The following is a 20814-nucleotide window of genomic DNA, read 5'->3' as shown; positions in this document are numbered from 1 at the left end:
TTCTCAAAAGCAGCTCTAGTTATTTGATGCGTCACTTATTTTCGAAATAATAAAAAAAGTTCGCGATTTTCTGGGACAACCCTCGTACATACTTCCTAACCTATTTCAACAGCAAGATTGGACAGGCAATGCTTCCACAATAATTTACATCCTGCTGGTATATCTGCTTCATTTATTAACCTTTACCCTGCTAAACTACCAGAATAAACTTGTCCATCATTCAGTTTGGGCAGTACCACTTATTATAGAAAGGGGTATTCACTTGAAAATTTACTGACTGAATAGCGACCTGTGCAGATCATGATTGTGCAGGCTGATCTTGGTCTGCACTTGCCGCAAAGGCAGAATCAGTTGCCGCCAGCAAGCTAAAGGTTAAACTCCCAATATATTTTTGTTCTCCTGAAGTTTATGATGAAAAATGGGAATTACTGTACTGGCCATGGCAACAACTTCATGCCTTTTATATTGGCTTGATTAGATGGCTCTTGTAGATTTAGATTTGCAATATTTCTTTTTATGATAGAAATATGTACTGAATAGATTGTCTAGAAGTGAGATTGTTCTCTGTCGGTCTATGTCTTTTAACAGTTATAATGGTCACATGTTCAGTTGCTTATGGCAGAGCATATTTTGTAAAAATAAAATAAATAAATGTTGCCAATGAAACAAATATATAAATACAATATAAACAAAAAACCCTAATTTAAAATGATGTTTTGAAAAAAGTGTTTAGTTAGTCTCACTTACTGTTGTAGATCTATAATGGAAAATTGATATTCTGGTTATCAAGTAATTTTAACAACTTCAGAAAAGATTCAACCATATACAGATATATGAATATAAGACTTGATTACTAAATTTTAGTGTGGAACTAATTCAGAGATTGCTTTAGTTCGGAAGATACTGCAGGAAGAATGTAAAACCTAACGTTGGGTTTAATTTGAAAGTGATTGAAAAAAAAATTATTTTTATTACTTAACTATTTCAGAGCTCTACTTTAGAGAGACGTCCAAAGTGTGTCACTACAGACAGTTCAAGTTTCATGGCAAATCTGAGTCTTCGAAGCAGGTTTATGGGAGAGGTAGGTTTTAATACCACACAGTCTCAATGTTGCTACTGTATTAAGTTAAACTATAATCTCACACTAGTACAAACACTGTAAATCCATTTCATGTTATAATTTCAAGGGCATAAAGTTTTATGGTTTCGTCAAAAAATGCAGTTTTGTGGGGGGCTTGTTCTTGTTGTTTTTAAGTTGTAAAGATAGAATGAAAGTGTCATAGAATATGTGTCCTTCAGGATTTAATTTCATGTATTGACCCAACCATGAAATCCACAAAAAATACTCACCCACAGATATTAATGATTTCACAGTACCTTATTCATTTCTTTAAATTTTCTACAGATATCTGGTATGCGAAGTATCTGCAGTGACGACGAGCTGGTAAAGTTACTCTGTGATCGACTAGAAAAAGCCTGTCAGGATACCGGTAAGTACAACCTTACAGTAGACTGGGATAACACCACTAATATAATTGACATAATGTTGAAACATCTTGACATAAACTTTAGCTCAGTTTCCTTTTTTCGCATTAATTACCATGATTGAATTAGAAAATTAAACATATTATACATATGAACCGCACCATGAGAAAACCAACATAGTGGGTTTGCGACCAGCATGGATCCAGACCAGCCTGCGCATCCACGCAGACTGGTCAGGATCCATGCTGTTCGCTTTTAAAGCCTATTGAAATTGGAGAAACTGTTAGCGAACAGCATGGATCCTGACCAGACTGCGCGGATGCGCATGCTGGTCTGGATCCATGCTGGTCGCAAAGCCACTATGTTGGTTTTCTCATGGCATGGCTCAATTATATACATGTATCTGGTCTTAAAGGGTATTGTAATTGTATTTATCTATGATCATGGTTGTTCTGATGTACCAGACGTAATAGTATAACATCAATAGCATAAAGCCTGAACATAAGGAAGGGAAAATAACCCTACAAATTAATAGCAACCTTTTCATTAATTTGTTTGTTTGTTACTAATTTTCTAAAAATTAAATGTGATGAAATTTCAAATAACATCTTAAAATCATCTTCATATTTGCTTACTTCTTAAATTATAAGCAAATATCTCATATATAAACACACAGAAATAAAAAGTTCATAGACTGTATGTTTGTGAACAGCTGTGAGAAATTTGTTTAAAATCTACATTGTAGAAAATTTTCTGTTCCTAAATTTGACATCAAAATTGTGATTTTCCCATGGACTCATGGTATGAAAACCTGCTTGAAGTTCAAATATTTCAAGTCTGTCTAGAAAAAAAGTAAGCACAATACCCTAACTGTTTATTTGCCGAATATTTCTGAAGTTACATATGGGTTAAATCAAGTTCTAGAGTGTAGAAAAAATTATCAGAACATGCAGAACTACATTAAGATATATTATATACCCTTCTCAAATGCGCTCATTTGATTGGTCGAAATGAGTGCACGCGCGGGTCCGCAAAAAGCAATATTGACCTGCAGAAGTGATAATAACTTTTGTGATATCACTTTTTAGCTGGACTATTCGAATATGTGTTTTTACGGACCTGTAAAAATGAAATAGACTCGGACGTGTTTTTATGGACCTGTAAAAAATAATATTGCGTCCTCGGTCAATATCATTTTTTACAGGTCCATAAAAACACATATTGACCTCACCATAAGTCAATAACTGTATAATAACCAGAATCCAACAACTGTACACTATAGGGGTAGCATTATATTTATGCCCCACTTCAAATAGAAAGAGGGTATATTGTTTTGTTCATGTCAGTCTGTCGAGTCTTTCCGACTGTCTGCCAGTAGAGCATTGTTTTGAATTAATAAATGGAAAATGCTTGGGTCTTTGATGCTCAAACTTCACAGTAGAATTACCTGTAGTAGATAACCTCTATTCTTCTGAGGTTGAGTAGGTTAAAGATCAATATGAGTGTCATTTGGACTGAAAATGGTTTAAGACCAATGTCACAGTGTCTAAAGATGTAGTGTCATAGTGTCCTCAACACTGAAAATGGTTAAAGGTCAGTGTCACAGTGACCTCTGCAATGAAAAATAGATAAAGGTCAATGTCACAGTGTCCTTGGGACTGAAAATGGTTCAAGCAGTAGCTGATAGCCTTGAAAGTAAGATGATTGCCTCTCATCTATCAGTAGATCACCTTTATTGTTAAAGAGGCCTTTACGTCAAAATCAATGTGACCTTGAGATGGAAAATGGTTTTGTTTTGCATGACAGTAAGTTCAGGTCAGGGTCGCAGTGATGTCCACACTGAAATGATTTCCAGCCAGTAGTCATGGTAGTATTCCATGTGACTGGAAAGTTTGTATACATTACCTCTTGACAGGTTGTCATGTGGGGGCATATGTGTTTTACAAGATAGCTTCAGTTGACTTTCAACCATGTGTACCAGTACTCATACATGTATGTGAAATACTATTAAAAATTGCAGTAAACCCTTATGAAACAAACGAACAAATTTGACACATATTTAAATTAGGGCTGGGATGATTTCAAAATTTTGAAACCGATTAATCATTTGTATGAAATCGAATCGAACCAGTTAATTGGCTGCCATATTTGAAATGCTGTTTTCTTTTCTGAAGACCGTATAAAGCAGCTGACTTCATAAGGAACTTACTATCATTTGAAGGCAGTGTGATAATTGATGTCATATTTTGGCTATTTTATTTTTGATATTAGACAACAAGCAAATCTGAGACTAAGTCTTATATTCAAGTTGATGTGTTTTAGAGGAAATATACTGTGAGTCTATGTGCTGGTCAAAGAAATGTATAAAGATAAAGTATTTGTGATTTTGATTGTTTAAGGGCGATTAGCGGTTTTGCAAAATTGAAACGAGTTTCACCTAGTAATCAAATCGGATCCGATTAACCGAGTAATCGTCCCAGTCCTAATTTAAATTATACACAAAAGCAAAATGAACCATGACATTGGCTGTAATGCTTAAAAAAGCAATTACGGTACTATAAGATTCTTTCACTGGTTGTAGGTGCAGATGGGAATTTCCGGCCTCGAGGGTAACTGTTTAGGCGGTAACGAGGTTCCTACCGAGTTACCGCCTAAACAGTTACCCGAGAGCCGGATATTCCCATCTGCACCTATAACCAGTGACAGAATCTTTTTCTTGCATACCGATATAAAGATATAATAATAAAAGTAAAATCAGCTGAACGGCTTTCTTTTTAGAACTATTTCTTATAGCAGTGTATTTAAACAAAGCGCGGGAAATCAACGTCCGTAAACAGGAAAGACGTCATGACGTTTCAAAGACAAATAACAATGTTTAGTTCCGGTTTTCTTTTATCAGTTCCGGCGTAACGTTATGAATTTTTGACAAAATAACGTGTTTTGAATCGAGAAATATACTATCAGGAACAAAGAGGAACTGTCAAGGTATTGGATTTTTATTCCGTTTTTCAAAATGAAATATAAATAACTACATAAATCTTCTACATATATGTAGTTCGTAATACGTCATTTAAAGCACGAGAGTCATCTTACACCCCGGGGTGTAAGATGGATTTTTCCAGCACCGGTAAAAATACCGGAAATCCCAGTCTGGTATGCAAGAAAATGTAGTCTTACTTCACAGTTGACTTTCTGTCTCTGTATCTGCACTTGGCAAAAAATCCTGAAAAAAAGTTTGCCTCTCTTCTCTTTTATTTGATCTTGTTTTGGACTATAGTTATTATTCAGAAGTTGGAATGCAGACTAACCATGACAGCTGCTGCATATTTCTGTAAACATGGACAAAATTCTTCCAAAAAGTCTTATAATGGATGAATAGCCACTCCGAAATGTTACACACATTTTAAGACATTTTATATTCATCAGTACTTGTCATTATTATGTACAGTTAAAAAAGAAAGATTTCTGATGGTACACGGTGGTAAGTATTAGATATACACATTGAAAATAGTTACGTTTCACCCGTTTTTTATTACATATAGTCAGAATGGAATGGTTGCATGGATACTACGCACCTATATATACTTACTAACACGTTTCCAAGTTGCAGGTCAAGAATGCGGTACAGTTTAGAGATTAATATATTATGTCTAATAAGTTTAATTAACCATTTACAAAAAGTAAATTTTAATTTGACAATTGATTTCTTAGTTATGTCCAACCAGATTGAATTGTTTAGCTAAAATAAAGGGTTTGGAGCAGCGTTTTCCCCTTAAACTAAAATAAAGGGGTAGAAATTTAATTCAGATTAAAGTTTGGTTCATTGACCAGCTGTCTTCTAATACAGATGTCTTTGATATAACTTTTGGTGTTTTACTTGATGAATTTAGCTTTTAGATAATTTGAGCAAACTTTATCAAACATTTGACAGTATCAAAATCATCTATTTTTATTAGTGATTTTAAGACTTCTATGGTATATAAACATACACACCTCTTGTCCTCATCAACTTAGAAGTATTACTAACACAGAAAGTAGATTATTACATATTTAGTTTAGTTTAGCCAGTGCAATATGAATTGAGTTTGTAACCCTCATAAACTTTTAGGAATTACTAACACAGAAAGTAGATTATTACATGTTTATGTTAGTGTAGTTAATGCAATATGAATTGATATAATATAATCCTCATAAACTAAGAGGAATAAGTACTTACACAGAAAGTAGATTATTACATGTTTAAAGGTTAGTGTAGTTAATGCAATATGACTTGATAGAATATCATCCCCATAAACTTAGAGGAATGATTACTTACACAGAATGTAGATTATTACATGTTAATAGGTTAGTGCAGCAAGGGCAATATGAACTGATAGAATATAATCCTCATAAACTTAGAGGAATGATTACTTACACAGAATGTAGATTATTACATGTTAATAGGTTAGTGCAGCAAGGGCAATATGAACTGATAGAATATAATCCTCATAAACTTAGAGGAATGATTACTTACACAGAATGTAGATTATTACATGTTAATAGGTTAGTGCAGCAAGGGCAATATGAACTGATAGAATATAATCCTCATAAACTTAGAGGAATGATCACTTACACAGAATGTAGATTATTACATGTTTATAGGTTAGTGTAGTTAATGCAGTATGAATTGATAGAATATAATCTTCCTAAACTTAGAGGAATAATTACTTACACAGAATGTAGATTATTACACGTTAATAGGTTAGTGTAGTTAATGCAATATGAATTGATAGAATATAATCCTCATAAACGTAGAGGATTGATTACTTACACGGAATGTAGATTATTACATGTTAATAGGTTAGTGCAGCAAGGGCAATATGAACTGATAGAATATAATCTTCCTAAACTTAAAGGAATAATTACTTACACAGAATGTAGATTATTACATGTTAATAGGTTAGTGTAGTTAATGCAATATGAATTGATAGAATATAATCCTCATAAACTTAGAGGAATGATTACTTACACAGAATGTAGATTATTACATGTTTGATAGAATATAATCCTCATAAACTTAAAGGAATGATTACTTACACAGAATGTAGATTATTACATGTTTATAGGTTAGTGTAGTTAATGCAATATGAATTGATAGAATATAATCCTCATAAACTTAGAGGAATGATTACTTACACGGAATGTAGATTATTACATGTTAATAGGTTAGTGTAGTTAATGCAATATGAATTGATAGAATATAATCCTCATAAACTTAGAGGAATGATTACTTACACAGAATGTAGATTATTACATGTTAATAGGTTAGTGTAGTTAATGCAGTATGAATTGATAGAATATAATCCTCATAAACTTAGAGGAATGATTACTTACACAGAATGTAGATTATTACATGTTAATAGGTTAGTGTAGTTAATGCTATATGAATTGATATAATATAATCCTCATAAACTTAGAGGAATGATTACTTACACAGAAAGTAGATTATTACATGTTAATAGGTTAGTGTAGTTAATGCTATATGAATTGATAGAATTTAATCCTCATAAACTTAGAGGAATGATTACTTACACAGAATGTAGATTATTACATGTTAATAGGTTAGTGTAGTTAATGCAGTATGAATTGATAGAATATAATCCTCATAAACTTAGAGGAATGATTACTTACACGGAATGTAGATTATTACATGTGAATAGGTTAGTGTAGTTAATGCAATATGAATTGATACAATATAATCCTCATAAACTTAGAGGAATGATTACTTACACGGAATGTAGATTATTACATGTGAATAGGTTAGTGTAGTTAATGCAATATGAATTGATACAATATAATCCTCATAAACTTACAGGAATAATTACTTACACAGAATGTAGATTATTACATGGTAAGGAGAGTGTAGCCTGTGTAGTATATAACAGTTCAGATGGTCATATATTTCAAACAATCAAGAGGTTACAAGCATGATCCCTTGAGTGAACCAAGTGTTCTCTTCGTTAGTTTTATGGATGATATTTTGATCAAGATAAAAAATTATTGTAGACAAACTTACATAATATTATTGTGTTTTAGCTTATATAAGTTTCATTGGTCTTTTACTACTTCATAGAATAAAGCAAACAGTTCTAAATTCAACAGGTACATATTTTTAAATGACAGTGTGTGAGGTACACATTCCGCTGTTACATACATATATGTATAACAGCGTATCAGGTATAGACATTCAAGAATCATGCTACATATTTTTAAAAAAAAAACGCAGCATGTCAGATACTCACTTTCCAGTGTTACATATCTGTAAATATTAATGCATCAGGTGCAGATGTTCCAAAACAAACACTGAATTATTTTGTTCATATGTCACTTAAATATACCATATATGTTTTAGTTCAGTTTTGTTACATTCGAAGCTCTTTGGAGCTTGCATTTTATGGTAACATTAACAACTTCATAATAGTTGAATATATTTCATCATAAAAAGATTACATTTAATATAGTTTCTTGTTATTTGTTTTTAAATAAGAAAAGAGATGATAATTGAAAAGTTGCAGAGCTGGTCAAGAACAGTTGAAACTCAATATCTCCAGCTCACTTACCTCAAAATTCTGGCTATCTCAAAGACATTTTTAAGTCCTGTCCCAAAAAAAGATGCCCAAATTATCTTTTTGTGTCAAATTTCGGTTATCTCGAAGTAAAATGCCCGATCTCACTGATTTTCAACTGTATTTGAAGAAAATGATCCAGTCAAATGATATAAAAGTTAGATCATTAGTGCACCAGGACATTATTGGCTAAGTGAGACTAAAGATGTTTTTTTATTTCAGATGTAGAGCAGTGTAAGCAAGCAATGTTCAGAGTCAGCTCCCTGCTTATCTGTATGGAAGGTACATGTATAAAACACAGTGTTACAGTTCCCTCTGAAAGTCTATAGACAAGTTGGAAAATAAGTACCAAATTGTCAGGACATAAAAGAAGACATCTGTTTTCCTTTGTGATTTAAGGAGTTGGGTCTTTTCTGCATAAATACTTCATTTACCCTGTGTCTAAAATTATAGGGGTCGCTTGGCTTTTTGAGGGCACTGTATTTAGTATTACTAGAAATTAGGCTGTTCTCTGTAGTGCTGGTGTAGAAATCAGAAGTAGGACCATTTCAAGTTTTTCACCAAAGATGCTCTAAAATTTATTCATGTTAGCTGCAAAATCGTGTGGCAGTGGTCTAGTGGTTAAGATATTGGCTGCTCAACACGGGGCACCGCTTTGAGCCCCACTGAGGTCAGGACCAAAGTCTCACATATGACACCAATACTTGATTTTCAGGAAGTGGATTCAAGAGTGGTTCAAATAAGCTTGAAGGTTTTGATCACAGCCAAGCCAACATAATTTAGAATAAACTAAACTGATAGTAATTTGTTTGTTTTCGTCTGTCTCAACATCAATTTCGTCATGCACAACTTCTTAAAAAAAACTTTTAAAATTTCACTTGAAGATGAGGTGGTTTGAATTTCACTATCTTTCAGATATAAACAAAGTCTTGTTGCATGCTCTATGTTGGACTCCAGTGAAACATTTCACCAAGATGACAATGAAAGCAGCTGTTGCATGCTGGGAATGGCTTCTTGCTGCCAAACCACGGTGGAGTGTCGAGGTATGTTCATAGCATATAGGAAAAATTGGAGCTGTAATGAATGATTTGTCCTCTTTATCAGACAGAGAAGTAAATTTAACATTTCTTTATTGTAGGGATGGGAACGAATACTGAAATCAATATTCGAATATTCGGTTTGTCATATTCGAATATATTCGAATATTCGGTTTGTTTTAATGGAAGCTTTGAATTCTTATTAGTGACTGGCACATACACAATATATTCCGTTGTTTTAAACGTGAATAAGGCCTAAAAAATTCCGACCCTACCTAGTTAAACTCGCCGACCCTAGCGTTTTATTTCACAATTCTGTCAGTATAATCATGAACATACTTAACTAATTCAGTGCGATACAAAGAAAAATCAGCATTCAAATCGATTATGATTTAGACCGTCGCAACTTTATCTAAAAATAACAGGTCGTCCGTTTAAGCACGTGTCGCGCAGTTTTATTACCGCCGCCATTTTGAAAAATTTCAATCGGCATGTTAACAGCCGATAAACTTAACGAAGGAAGACTTAAACTTTTTTCAACATGATCTTATGTATCAATCATATGTTATTTCTAGATTTTATTATAAACTTATTCAAAATTTATTTCGAATACGGCCGATTGCGGATGAAAACCGATTCTGTGGACGGTCTGAAATGTCGTACAAAATATTGTAAAAAGGTGACTGTCTACAAGTTTGGTATTGTTTTCGAAAAAAAAATCTAAAACTTGTTACTCAAAACAGGTGCCAATAAAAATAAACAAAAGATAAAAAGGCCTCATTTTTAGCTCGACTATACAAAGTATAAGGAGAGCTATCCTACTTGCCCCGGCGTCGGCGTCTTTCCGCGTCCCTACCTTGGTTATAGTTTTGGTGCACTTTCTCTTTTTTCAACATATCTCTGTAATTACTTGATGGATTTGATTCAAACTTGAAATACTTATTTTTCATCATCATTCACATCATCTGACATAAGGGCCATAACTCTGGCACCAATATTTCATGAATTATCCCCCCTTTTCACTTAGATTTTCAGGTTAAAGTTTTGATGCACTTTCACTCTATCTCTGTTATTACTGAATGGATATGATTCAAACTTAAAATAGTTGCTCAGCATCATCACCCACATCATATGACACAAGATGCATAACTCTGGCACCATTTTTTCATGGATTATTCCCCCTTTTAACTTAAAATTTCAGGTTAAAGTTTTGGTGCACTTTCACTCTACCTCTGTTATTACTGAATGGATTTGATTCAGACTTAAATTAGTTGTTCAGCATCATCACCCACATCATATGACACAAGATGCATAACTCTGGCACCATTTTTTCATGAATTATTCCCCCTTTTTACTTAAAATTTCATGTTAAAGTTTTGGTGCACTTTCACTCTACCTCTGTTATTACTGAATGGATTTGATTCAAACTTAAAATAGTTGTTCAGCATCATCACCACATCACATGACACAAAATGCCTAACTCTGGCACAATTTTTCATGAATTATTCCCCTTTTTACTTAGAATTTCAGGTTAAAGTTTTATGCACTTTCACTCTATCTCTGTTATTACTGGATGGATCTGATTCAAACTTAAACAATTGTTCAACACCATTACCCTTATCATATGATGCAAGGTGCATAACTCTGGGTCCAATTTTTATGCCCCTGAAGGGAGGCATATTAGTTTTCAACTGTCCGTCTGTTAGTTTGTTCGTTTGTTAGTCACAACGTTAACTTTTTGCATGAAGGCACTTTACTCGCGAACCACTGCACCCAGGACCTTCAAACTTCACATGCTGATAGTAATTATTGAGTACACCACCCCTACTGACTTTGGGGTCACCAGGTCGAAGGTCAAGGTCACAGGGACCAACGTTAACTTTTTGCATGAAGGCACTTTACTCGCGAACCACTGCACCCAGGACCTTCAAACTTCACATGCTGATAGTACTTATTGAGTACACCACCCGTACTGACTTTGGGGTCACCAGGTCGAAGGTCAAGGTCACAGGTGCCAATGTTAACTTTTTGCATGAAGGCACTTTACACGCGAACCACTGCACCCAGGACCTTCAAACTTCACAAGCTGATAGTACTTATTGAGTACACCATTCCTACTGACTTTGGGGTCACCAGGTCGAAGGTCAAGGTCACAGGTGCCAACGTTAACTTTTTGCATGAAGGCATTTTACTCGTGAACCACTGCACACAGGACCTTCAAACTTCACATGCTGATAGTACTTATTGAGTACACTACCCCTACTGACTTTGGGGTCACCAGGTCGAAGGTCAAGGTCACAGGGGCCAACGTTAACTTTTTGCATGAAGGCACTTTACTCCCGAACCACTGCACCCAGGACCTTCAAACTTCACATGCTGATAAAACTTATTGAGTTCACCACCCCTTTTGACATTGGGGTCACCAGGTCAAAGGTCAAGGTCACAGGGGCCAATGTTAACTTTTTGCATGAAGGCACTTTACTCGCGAACCACTGCACCCAGGACCTTCAAACTTCACATGCTGGTAGTACTTATTGAGTACACTACTCTTACTGACTTTGGGGTCACCAGGTCAAAGGTCAAGGTCACAGGGGCCAACGTTATTTTTTTGCATGAAGGCACTTTTCTTGCGAACCACTTCACCCAGGACCTTCAAACTTTATGTGCTGATAGTACTTTATGAGTACACCAACCCTACTGACTTTGGGGTCACCAGGTCGAAGGTCAAGGTTACAGGGGCCAATGTTAACTTTTTGCATGAAGGCACTTAACATGCAAACCACTTCATTCAGGACCTTCAAACTTCACATGCTGATAGTACTTTTTGAGTACACCACCCGTACTGACTTTGGGGTCACCAGGTCAAAGGTCAAGGTGCTGCGGGGGCATTTGTCACGGTTAGTGACAGCTCTTGTTCATGAATTATTTCCCCTTTTAAATTAGAATTTTAGGTTAAAGTTATGATGCACTTTCGCTCTGTCTCTGTTATTACTGAATGGATTTGATTCAAACTTTAAATGGTTGTTCAACATCATCATCCACACCATATGACGCAAGGTGCATGACTCTGGCACCAATTTTTTATTAATTATTCCCCCTTTTTACTTAGAATTTTAGGTTAAAGTTTTGATGCACTTTCACTCTGTCTCTGTTATTACTGAATGGATTTGATTCAAACTTAAAATAGTTGTTCAACATCATCACCCACACTATATGACACAAGCTGCTTAGGATATACTTATATAGTGTTTTGATACATTTTATCTTTACCTCTCTTATTACTTTAAGTTGATATTTTTAAAATAGACTCGGGCTATTGTGCAATATCTTCATCCACAATTGGAGTCATTAAACACTCAGTGACAGCTCTAGTTTCCTCAGATGTGCCCAGTTTCACTATCCAGCATCGAAATAGTCGAGCACACTGTCTCCTGTGACAGCTCTTGTTACACCTGTTGCAAACTGTTAATTCGTATCGACAGCCCCTTCAGATTATGCATTGCAATTTTCTTGTTAATTGGACAATTTTTGACATGCATCTGACACATTTACGCCTGTTACAAACTGTTAATCCGTAACGGTGGCCCCTGCCAATTATGCATTGCTATTTTCTTGTAAATTGGACATCTTTTGATATGCGATAAACAGACATGAGTGAACAAACGGTTTTATTCTGCAGAATTAGCATGCTTATATTGCCGAAAATCAACAATACTTATTTTGAAAAAAAAGTATACAATTTATTTACGAATATTCTAATTCGATTTTCATATTCGAATATTCGACAGATTTCTGAATATTCGAATATTCGTTCCCATCCCTACTTTATTGTCAGTTTTAAAATCTGAAGTGGTATATGAAGTGAAAGATTAGACGATTTACAGTTGTTGTTTATATGAAATATTTTGGAAGGATTATATTTGAATGAGCGAAAGTTATTGCTAAAACTGAGATATGTAAATGTTAAACTGTTATAAACCAGAATAACAGATAAACTATTATAAACCAGAATTTAAACTAGCATACATACAAGAAAATTTGCAAGTTTGTAGTGTTATGGGGAAGCTTCATGACCCAGTCTTTCTAAGAACTTCTTTTCTAAAGTACTGTTGTATAAATCTGCTGGTGTTTATTTGACTAATACAAAACAATATTGACATACAACTGAATACATTATTAGTGGGTCTCATGAATAAATGTTTTATTTGATATTACTTGAAATAAAAAACAATACATACAGCATTCTCTAAATTTATTAAACATGTCACCAATCTGTACCGACAATATATTCAAATAGATATAGGTACGTGATCATAAAACCTTGAAATATTGCTTACGAATTACATGTATATTCGTATCATTTCAAATTAATAAGTTTGGTTGTGTCGGCCGCTCAAATTTGGTAGCTAGCTCATCGACCGGAAGGGACCCAGCGTACCAAACATTACAAGTGAAATTGCCAAAAGGATCCCGGTCGCCGAGTCACCTTTGAAAATATTACTAATGGCATCAATTGCTACGCGTCGCATTACCAAAGGAGTCCCACTGATCGTGCAATCATAGACCCCAGCTTCCAAGTTGACCGTACCGTGAATCGGTACCATCCTTGAAAGCAAAGGACCCATAATCACACTACCAGCTCGATACGAGGTATGCCGGTAGAACCTGTAATGCGTTACTGGCAGCAAACACGTCGACTAGGCCTTACCAAAACTACATGGGCCAGACCTAGTGACCCGAAGCAACATTCAGGTCAATGACAGACTACAAACAAACCCGAAGCAACATTCGAGTTTACCACTACTTAGTGACCCGAAGCAACATTCGGGTCGACAACAATAAGTAAACAAGTAACCGGAAGCAACAGTCCAGTTGACAACCATTGAAATAACCTGGTCACTCAGAGTAACAATAACAGCTTACATAAAGTAGTGACCTGCGAAATAAGATAGAAAAATCCGAATACGGACGGCCATGTCTCCTCTTGAACGCAAAATAGAATGCCATCGAGGAGAGAAGTCACGCCCATATTCCGAAGTAAGCGAAATTTGAAATTGTAAATAACGATAACTTGTTAAATTTACTTCATAGAAACTGCAACGCCTGGTCACCTTCCTACCAATAAGAATTTTACCGCAATATACAACATATAAATAGAGCGACATATATGAATGAAACCTTAAGATAGACTGTCCGACTCTTTATATACATACATTTATATTATTTGGCATAGAATTACGTCTTCATGAAGTAAATACACTAAATGTCCAGAATTATGCTGCTTAGTATACATGTTATGTCAAATAATTGTCCCATTAAGCTAGCACAAACTGTCACACCATATAAATGCACATAAAATGTGTAATAAGAACAAACAAATACCCGAGCACTATGATCATTAACTGACAAATCACTTCCAATAAATCAGTGTCCACACTAAATAAGTATATTACAAATGGCTGTTCACATCAGTATTAATTCCAGGCACCGCTAAGGCGCCTGTTACCGTCTATTTGATAAAATCACAGTCTTCACAACAATATACTGTTTTCACATTTGAATTGCATTCGTCTTATGGCTCTGGGTACATGAGTTGGTGACACCGTCAGAATTCAACATTGATACAACAGAAATTTGTAATGTGGTATCCTGAAAATATATACAACCAACAGCAATTCCTGACCAAAAATAGTTATCACATGGTATAGTATAGGTGAAACAATCTTAGTAATCAAAAATATGGTAGCTTTTGCGGGCTGAGGCGGGCGGGCGGGGAAAAGTTGTAAGTTAGATGTTCTTTACAGGTAGACTATGACGTAAGTGAGAAAGGCTGCACGTGTTTTTTGCTTTTATAAGCCGTTATTAAGATTGTTCTCGGCTCAGTAATTATGTGTAATTCGTATCAGTCAGAAAGACGGGAACCAGTTATAAGAGAAGACCGAGAGATAACCGTGTGACCATGGCAACGAGCATAACAAGTATTTCTTGAATAAATAAATCAAATTATTTTTAATTGAAAATAATTTATCTTATTTGATATTACTCGAAATAAAAAACAATACATACAGCCTTCTCTAAATTTATTAAACATGTCACCAATCTGTACCGACAGTATATTCAAATAGATATAGGTACGTGATCATAAAACCTTGAAATATTGCTTACGAATTACATGTATATTCATATCATTTCAAATTAATAAGTTTGGTTGTGTCGGCCGCTCAAATTTGGTAGCTAGCTCATCGACCGGAAGGGACCCAGCGTGCCAAACATTACAAGTGAAATTGCCAAAAGGATCCCGGTCGCCGAGTCACCTTTGAAAATATTACTAATGGCATCAGTTGCTACGCGTCGCATTACCAAAGGAGTCCCACTGATAGTGCAATCATAGACCCCAGCTTCCAAGTTGACCGTACCATGAATCGGTACCAACCTTGAAAGCAAAGGACCCATAATCACACTACCAGCTCGATACGAGGTATGCCGGTAGAACCTGTAATGCGTTACTGGCAGCAAACACGTCGACTAGGCCTTACCAAAACTACATGGGCCAGACCTAGTGACCCGAAGCAACATTCAGGTCAACGACAGACTACAAACAAACCCGAAGCAATATTCGAGTTTACCACTACTTAGTGACCCGAAGCAACATTCGGGTCGACAACAATAAGTAAACAAGTAACCGGAAGCAACAGTCCAGTTGACAACCATTGAAATAACCTGGTCACTCAGAGTAACAATAACAGCTTACATAAAGTAGTGACCTGCGAAATAAGATAGAAAAATCCGAATACGGACGGCCATGTCTCCTCTTGAACGCAATATAGAATGCCATCGAGGAGAGAAGTCACGCCCATATTCCGAAGTAAGCGAAATTTGAAATTGTAAATAACGATAACTTGTTAAATTTACTTCATAGAAACTGCAACGCCTGGTCACCTTCCGGCCAATAAGAATTTTACCGCCACAATAAATTTCAATTTATCCCCCAAAATTATTATTGAGACGCACAGAGATTTTTTATTATGGCAGACTTCAAATAATACAGATAAAACTCCAACCCCACCTCATTTAAATGGACCCCGTCAGATCTGAAAAAATTAGTAGCCGTATCAATATCTGGGCTCACTATATCACTCCTGCCAGACCGACTTGTAATAATCCGGCCCGATCTATTTATTCGTTTGCGTTTGACGTCAATAGCTTTGAGATTACAGGCCCCCCTCCAGACCCTCCTTGGTAAAATATCTACCCAAATGATAATTGTTTCGGGGAAGGCATCGCGTAGATATTTCACTTCTGTCTCTGTAAACTCCCTTAGCTCGATAGAAGATAAACTTGTCAAATCGTTACCACCTAAATGTAAGATGATAGCCCTTGGTGGCGGTGACAGTAATACTTGAGTCTGTACTGAATGGCGAAATGATGTCCATCGAAGTCCGCTTATTCCCCACCAAGCTATAGTTATATCGGGTAACGAAAGGTTGGGTTTACCGGTGTCTGCTGCTCGTTTACCAGCCCAGAACGGAATTGAATCTCCCAGGACCCACACATCTACAAATAGTTATTAGATGGAATTGACAAGAATACCTTAAATGTGGAAAAATTCGCTTTAAACGGAATAACTACCAGGAAAAACTGACTTCAATGTACTTTTAAAAAAAAAAAATGTTGTCCGCTGATACAGTTAAGAGTGGGAAAACACCTCTTTACTGTAGAATTACGTTCGGATGTATACTTTATAGCAATTAGATTTCCATCTACCAAGTTTCATAATTACACTCGCTGAATAACCCTTAGTTGCCAAGTCTGTAGCCCGACCGATTCTAAAGCTATGCGATTTAAATGTACCAGTAATTTGATTTTTACTCAGACATTTATACAGAATGGCTGAAAATTGAGTTCTGGTAACCGGGGTGCCTTCTTGATGACAAAATAATATTCCTTCATTTTTTGGTCTTACGGCCAAGAAATCTATTAATGCTCGCACTGCACAGACAGGCCCAGATTCTCTGGGTAGTTTTAACACAGTTGGTTTTCCCCTTTGGTTTGTTTTACTATGCCGAAGTTGAATTGTAAGATATTGGTTATCAATCACGAACAAATCTGATCGTTTAATTGGCCCATCAAATTGTCCCCTAAAGGAGACAACCAATTCGCTAACCCTGAACAATCCAAAGTATGCTAAAGTAAAGAGCGAAGTAAACAGTTTTGTTTCATACGCATTGAAGCATATTTCTCTTAGAACTCTGCAAATAGATGTCAAAATAGGCAGAGTTAGTGGGGCTCTGTTATCATGTGTGATACGGTTCCTATGGCAACCCTCTAGTAATTTATTAACAATGAAAACCTGGGTTATATCATAATATCCAGAAAGTTTGTGAAAATAATTTAGCCCAGCTATATACGTCGTGATTGTCTTGGGTGACAACCCTTTTTCGAAACAATAAGCCATAAATAAAGTGATTTGTTGTTCTGGTATAGGCCAACTGTCTGAAAGATTGTATAACCGCCTAAAATTTTCAAATGCCCGAAAGGCAGTATTATATGTTAGCCTCGAATTCATTGAAATCCCTGACAGAAGCAGCTGAGTGTCTAGCTCTAGATCGAAGATGTCCCATAGAAAAGTTGGTATCGAATGGGGGCTGACGTCTGCGTCTGGAGCTAATTCTCTGAACTTGTTCAACTGAAAGCGAGATAAAGCGTCGCAGATTTCATTGCTACAACCCGGGACATGAGAGGCTTTGATTAAAATATTCAAGTTAAAACATCTCAACGTTAATATCCTGACAATGCACATAACTCGTTCTGATTTAGAGGATAATTTGTTAAGAATGTGAACCACAGCCATATTATCGCTGTTAAATCTTATTTTTTTATTCATTAGATCCTTTCCCCAAATGAATATAGCTACTAAAATCGGGAACAATTCCAGTACTGTTATATCTGACGTGATGCCGCACGTGTGCCACGTGTCCGGCCACTTCGCCGAACACCAATGGCCTTTGAAGTATATACCAAAGCCTAATCCCTTGCCACCCGCACTATCAGTGTATAACTCTGTATTGGTGTTTGTGATCCAATAACGGTCATGAAAAACGGAGATACCGTTAAATTTTTTTAGAAAAAATAAACCACATTGCCAAATCAAGCCGTATCTCTTTTTTTAATTCGAATGCGATGAAAAGGCTTCGTGAGACCACAAACTGAGTTTATTAGTCGGCGTATAAAAGGCCTACCCACTACTATGGCTCTGCAACAAAAGTTTAATGACCCAATGAGAGACTGCATTTTCTTTAATGTTGTTTTATTTCGTGAAAGAATTTCTTCGATTTTTTGTATAACCTCCTGCATTTTTGCTATAGGAATTTTTACCGTCATATGGTTTGAATCTAGTTCTAGGCCTAAAAAGATCAAAACCTCTGTAGGGCCTTCAGTTTTGTCGAGCGCTAAAGGCACACCAAGTTCAGACATTGTACTTTTAAAAATTTCTAAAGCACGTGTACATGATTCAACAGATTTGTCTCCCCCTAGAAAGTCATCCAAATAGTGTATCAAGCTATCTGACTGTAGTTTTAATTTAACATAAAATTCAAGAAACCTAGCAAACCTTTCAAAAGTAATGCAGCTTATTGATGCCCCAAACGGGAGCGCTTTGTCAAAATAAAAATGACCATCATAGCAAAATCCCAGTAATTCAAAATCATCGGGGTGAATCGGTATTAAACGATATGCACTTTTAATGTCCGACTTGAAAAGTTTACAATTTCGTCCTAGATCTTGAACTAACTTAACTGCCTTGTCGAAGCTAGTGTATTGGACAGAGCATAAATCTGGGTCAATAAAGTCATTAATTGAGCCGCCAGGGGGATGTGACAAATGATGAATCATTCGGAATTCTCCCGGTGTTTTTTTGGGAACTAAGCCTATCGGTGAAACTATTAAATTAGGAAATGGGCGATGAACAAATGGACCAGCTATTCTTCCTGCTTCTAACTCTTTATTAATTTGAAATTTTATTATTTCCGGACTGAGTGTAACAGAACGCAAATTATTTGAATCTCGTGGTAAGCGAGGACCTGTGTACTGAATGGAAAATCCTTTCGTAAAACCGTCTAGTAAAAACTTAGATTCACTGGTTTCGTACAAGAGTGCATATTGTTTCAAGGCTTCCACTTTTACTGGTGATTTTGCCAAATTAGAAATATCAAAATTGGTGAGCTGTTGAACTGATTGGTTGTTTGTTGAGTTAAAGCTTACAGTTTTACTGTTTTCTTGGTTGACCTCGTTTAGGTCCTCGAACGGTCGACGAAAGCCCCTGCCACGAAAATTAAACTGAGGGCTTGTCATTTGACTTTGACCTGAAGAACGGACTGGGAACAGGTGACCTCAGGATGTGGTGCAAAACATTTTGCGCATATATGAGGATATTTACAGTTTGACCAGAAACAACTACCTCTGTTAAAATCATGGCACGGTTACCTGAGAGGATTTATAACTGACTGATTCGCAGACTGATTATCCTTGACCTGTATACATCGCCATCAGAGTTCGTTATTTGTTTGTGACCATGGGGACGGACATATAGCCTGGCGAAGGCGAAATTGTTCGTCATAAATTCTCCACCCGTTGCCCCCTTGGCGCATTGCACAGTCCCGTATGTTAAACATATAGTGGAGTAACTCGTGAACTTTATCACTATGTGTCTGAAGGTAAATGGAAGCATAAATTATAAATGCATCGGTCCATTTTTCTATAGATGTAATTTTATCTTTGCACTCTTTTTGAGATGACTCAATGTGGCCATCCGCCGAGAGTTTGAAAGCACTACCCTTACAAAATTCAGACAGTTCGATAGCCCCTTTTAAGAGTAAGGCCAGATTAACGTATTCTCCACGACAGATTTGTTGTTTTAACGATGATGGTACATGTGCAGTCAAATCATCATTTGATAAATGAACGGATGGAAAGTTATGATTAAAGGAGGCATTCTGACACGTTTCATTGATCTGACGGGGTGGCAGAGGTACATTTTTGTCGTGTCCATTGTCAAATCCTATATTAGAAGTACTTTTTGACCTTGAACTAGTCTCATTACCGTAACAAGACATAAGACCTGAACTACGAAAAACCTGTTCAAAATCAATAAAATTAGACCCACCGGCATTTTCCTGTAACAGTATATTGCCTCCGTCATCTATATCTGATGGCTCTGCCGGACCACGTGGCGGTGTCCTTTCAGCGTGCTCAAGGTCATCGGCTCTTCGTTTCTGCCCGCGGGTGTTTGGATGGTTATTGCCTCGTTCCGCCTCATTCTGCTGGCCGCCTGCTTCATTCTGCTGGCCGTCGGCATTTCTGTTTGCCCTGGCTGGCCTTCCTGCCCTAGCCCTGCCGCCTCGCTGTCTAACACGCCCACGCGGCATTAGAATCCGAGATATATATACGTAGCAAAAGAAAAGTTGTAAGTTAGATGTTCTTTACAGGTAGACTACGACGTAAGTGAGAAAGGCTGCACGTGTTTTTTGCTTTTATAAGCCGTTATTAAGATTGTTCTCGGCTCAGTAATTATGTGTAATTCGTATCAGTCAGAAAGACGGGAACCAGTTATAAGAGAAGACCGAGAGATAACCGTGTGACCATGGCAACGAGCATAACAAGTATTTCTTGAATAAATAAATCAGATTATT

The 20814-nt window shown here is 36.3% G+C and overlaps 2 protein-coding genes across 2 annotated transcripts in view; one reads left to right on the top strand and one right to left on the bottom strand.

Moving 5' to 3' along the window:
* LOC123533131 (phosphatidylinositol 4-kinase alpha-like) overlaps nucleotides 1-20814 on the top strand; it is a 111604-nt gene that overhangs the window by 56827 nt on the left and 33963 nt on the right. Inside the window, exons 26-29 of the mRNA XM_053519313.1 lie at nucleotides 989-1081; nucleotides 1406-1490; nucleotides 8313-8372; nucleotides 9006-9133. Coding sequence (XP_053375288.1) covers nucleotides 989-1081; nucleotides 1406-1490; nucleotides 8313-8372; nucleotides 9006-9133 — 366 coding nt within the window. The remainder of the gene's footprint in view (nucleotides 1-988; nucleotides 1082-1405; nucleotides 1491-8312; nucleotides 8373-9005; nucleotides 9134-20814) is intronic.
* On the bottom strand, nucleotides 14644-20677 carry LOC123547314 (uncharacterized). The gene is made up of 2 exons (XM_053519311.1): nucleotides 20289-20677; nucleotides 14644-14776 (listed from the first exon to the last, which is right to left on the bottom strand). The coding sequence occupies exons 1-2, from the start codon at nucleotides 20548-20550 to the stop codon at nucleotides 14733-14735; spliced, it is 306 nt and encodes a 101-aa protein (XP_053375286.1). The 5' UTR covers nucleotides 20551-20677; the 3' UTR covers nucleotides 14644-14732.

This window comes from Mercenaria mercenaria, chromosome 12 (assembly GCF_021730395.1).
Source record: "Mercenaria mercenaria strain notata chromosome 12, MADL_Memer_1, whole genome shotgun sequence".
Lineage (NCBI taxonomy): Eukaryota > Metazoa > Mollusca > Bivalvia > Venerida > Veneridae > Mercenaria > Mercenaria mercenaria.
The sequence above is the reverse complement of the archived record's forward strand: the minus strand, read 5'-3'. Positions and strand labels throughout refer to the sequence as shown.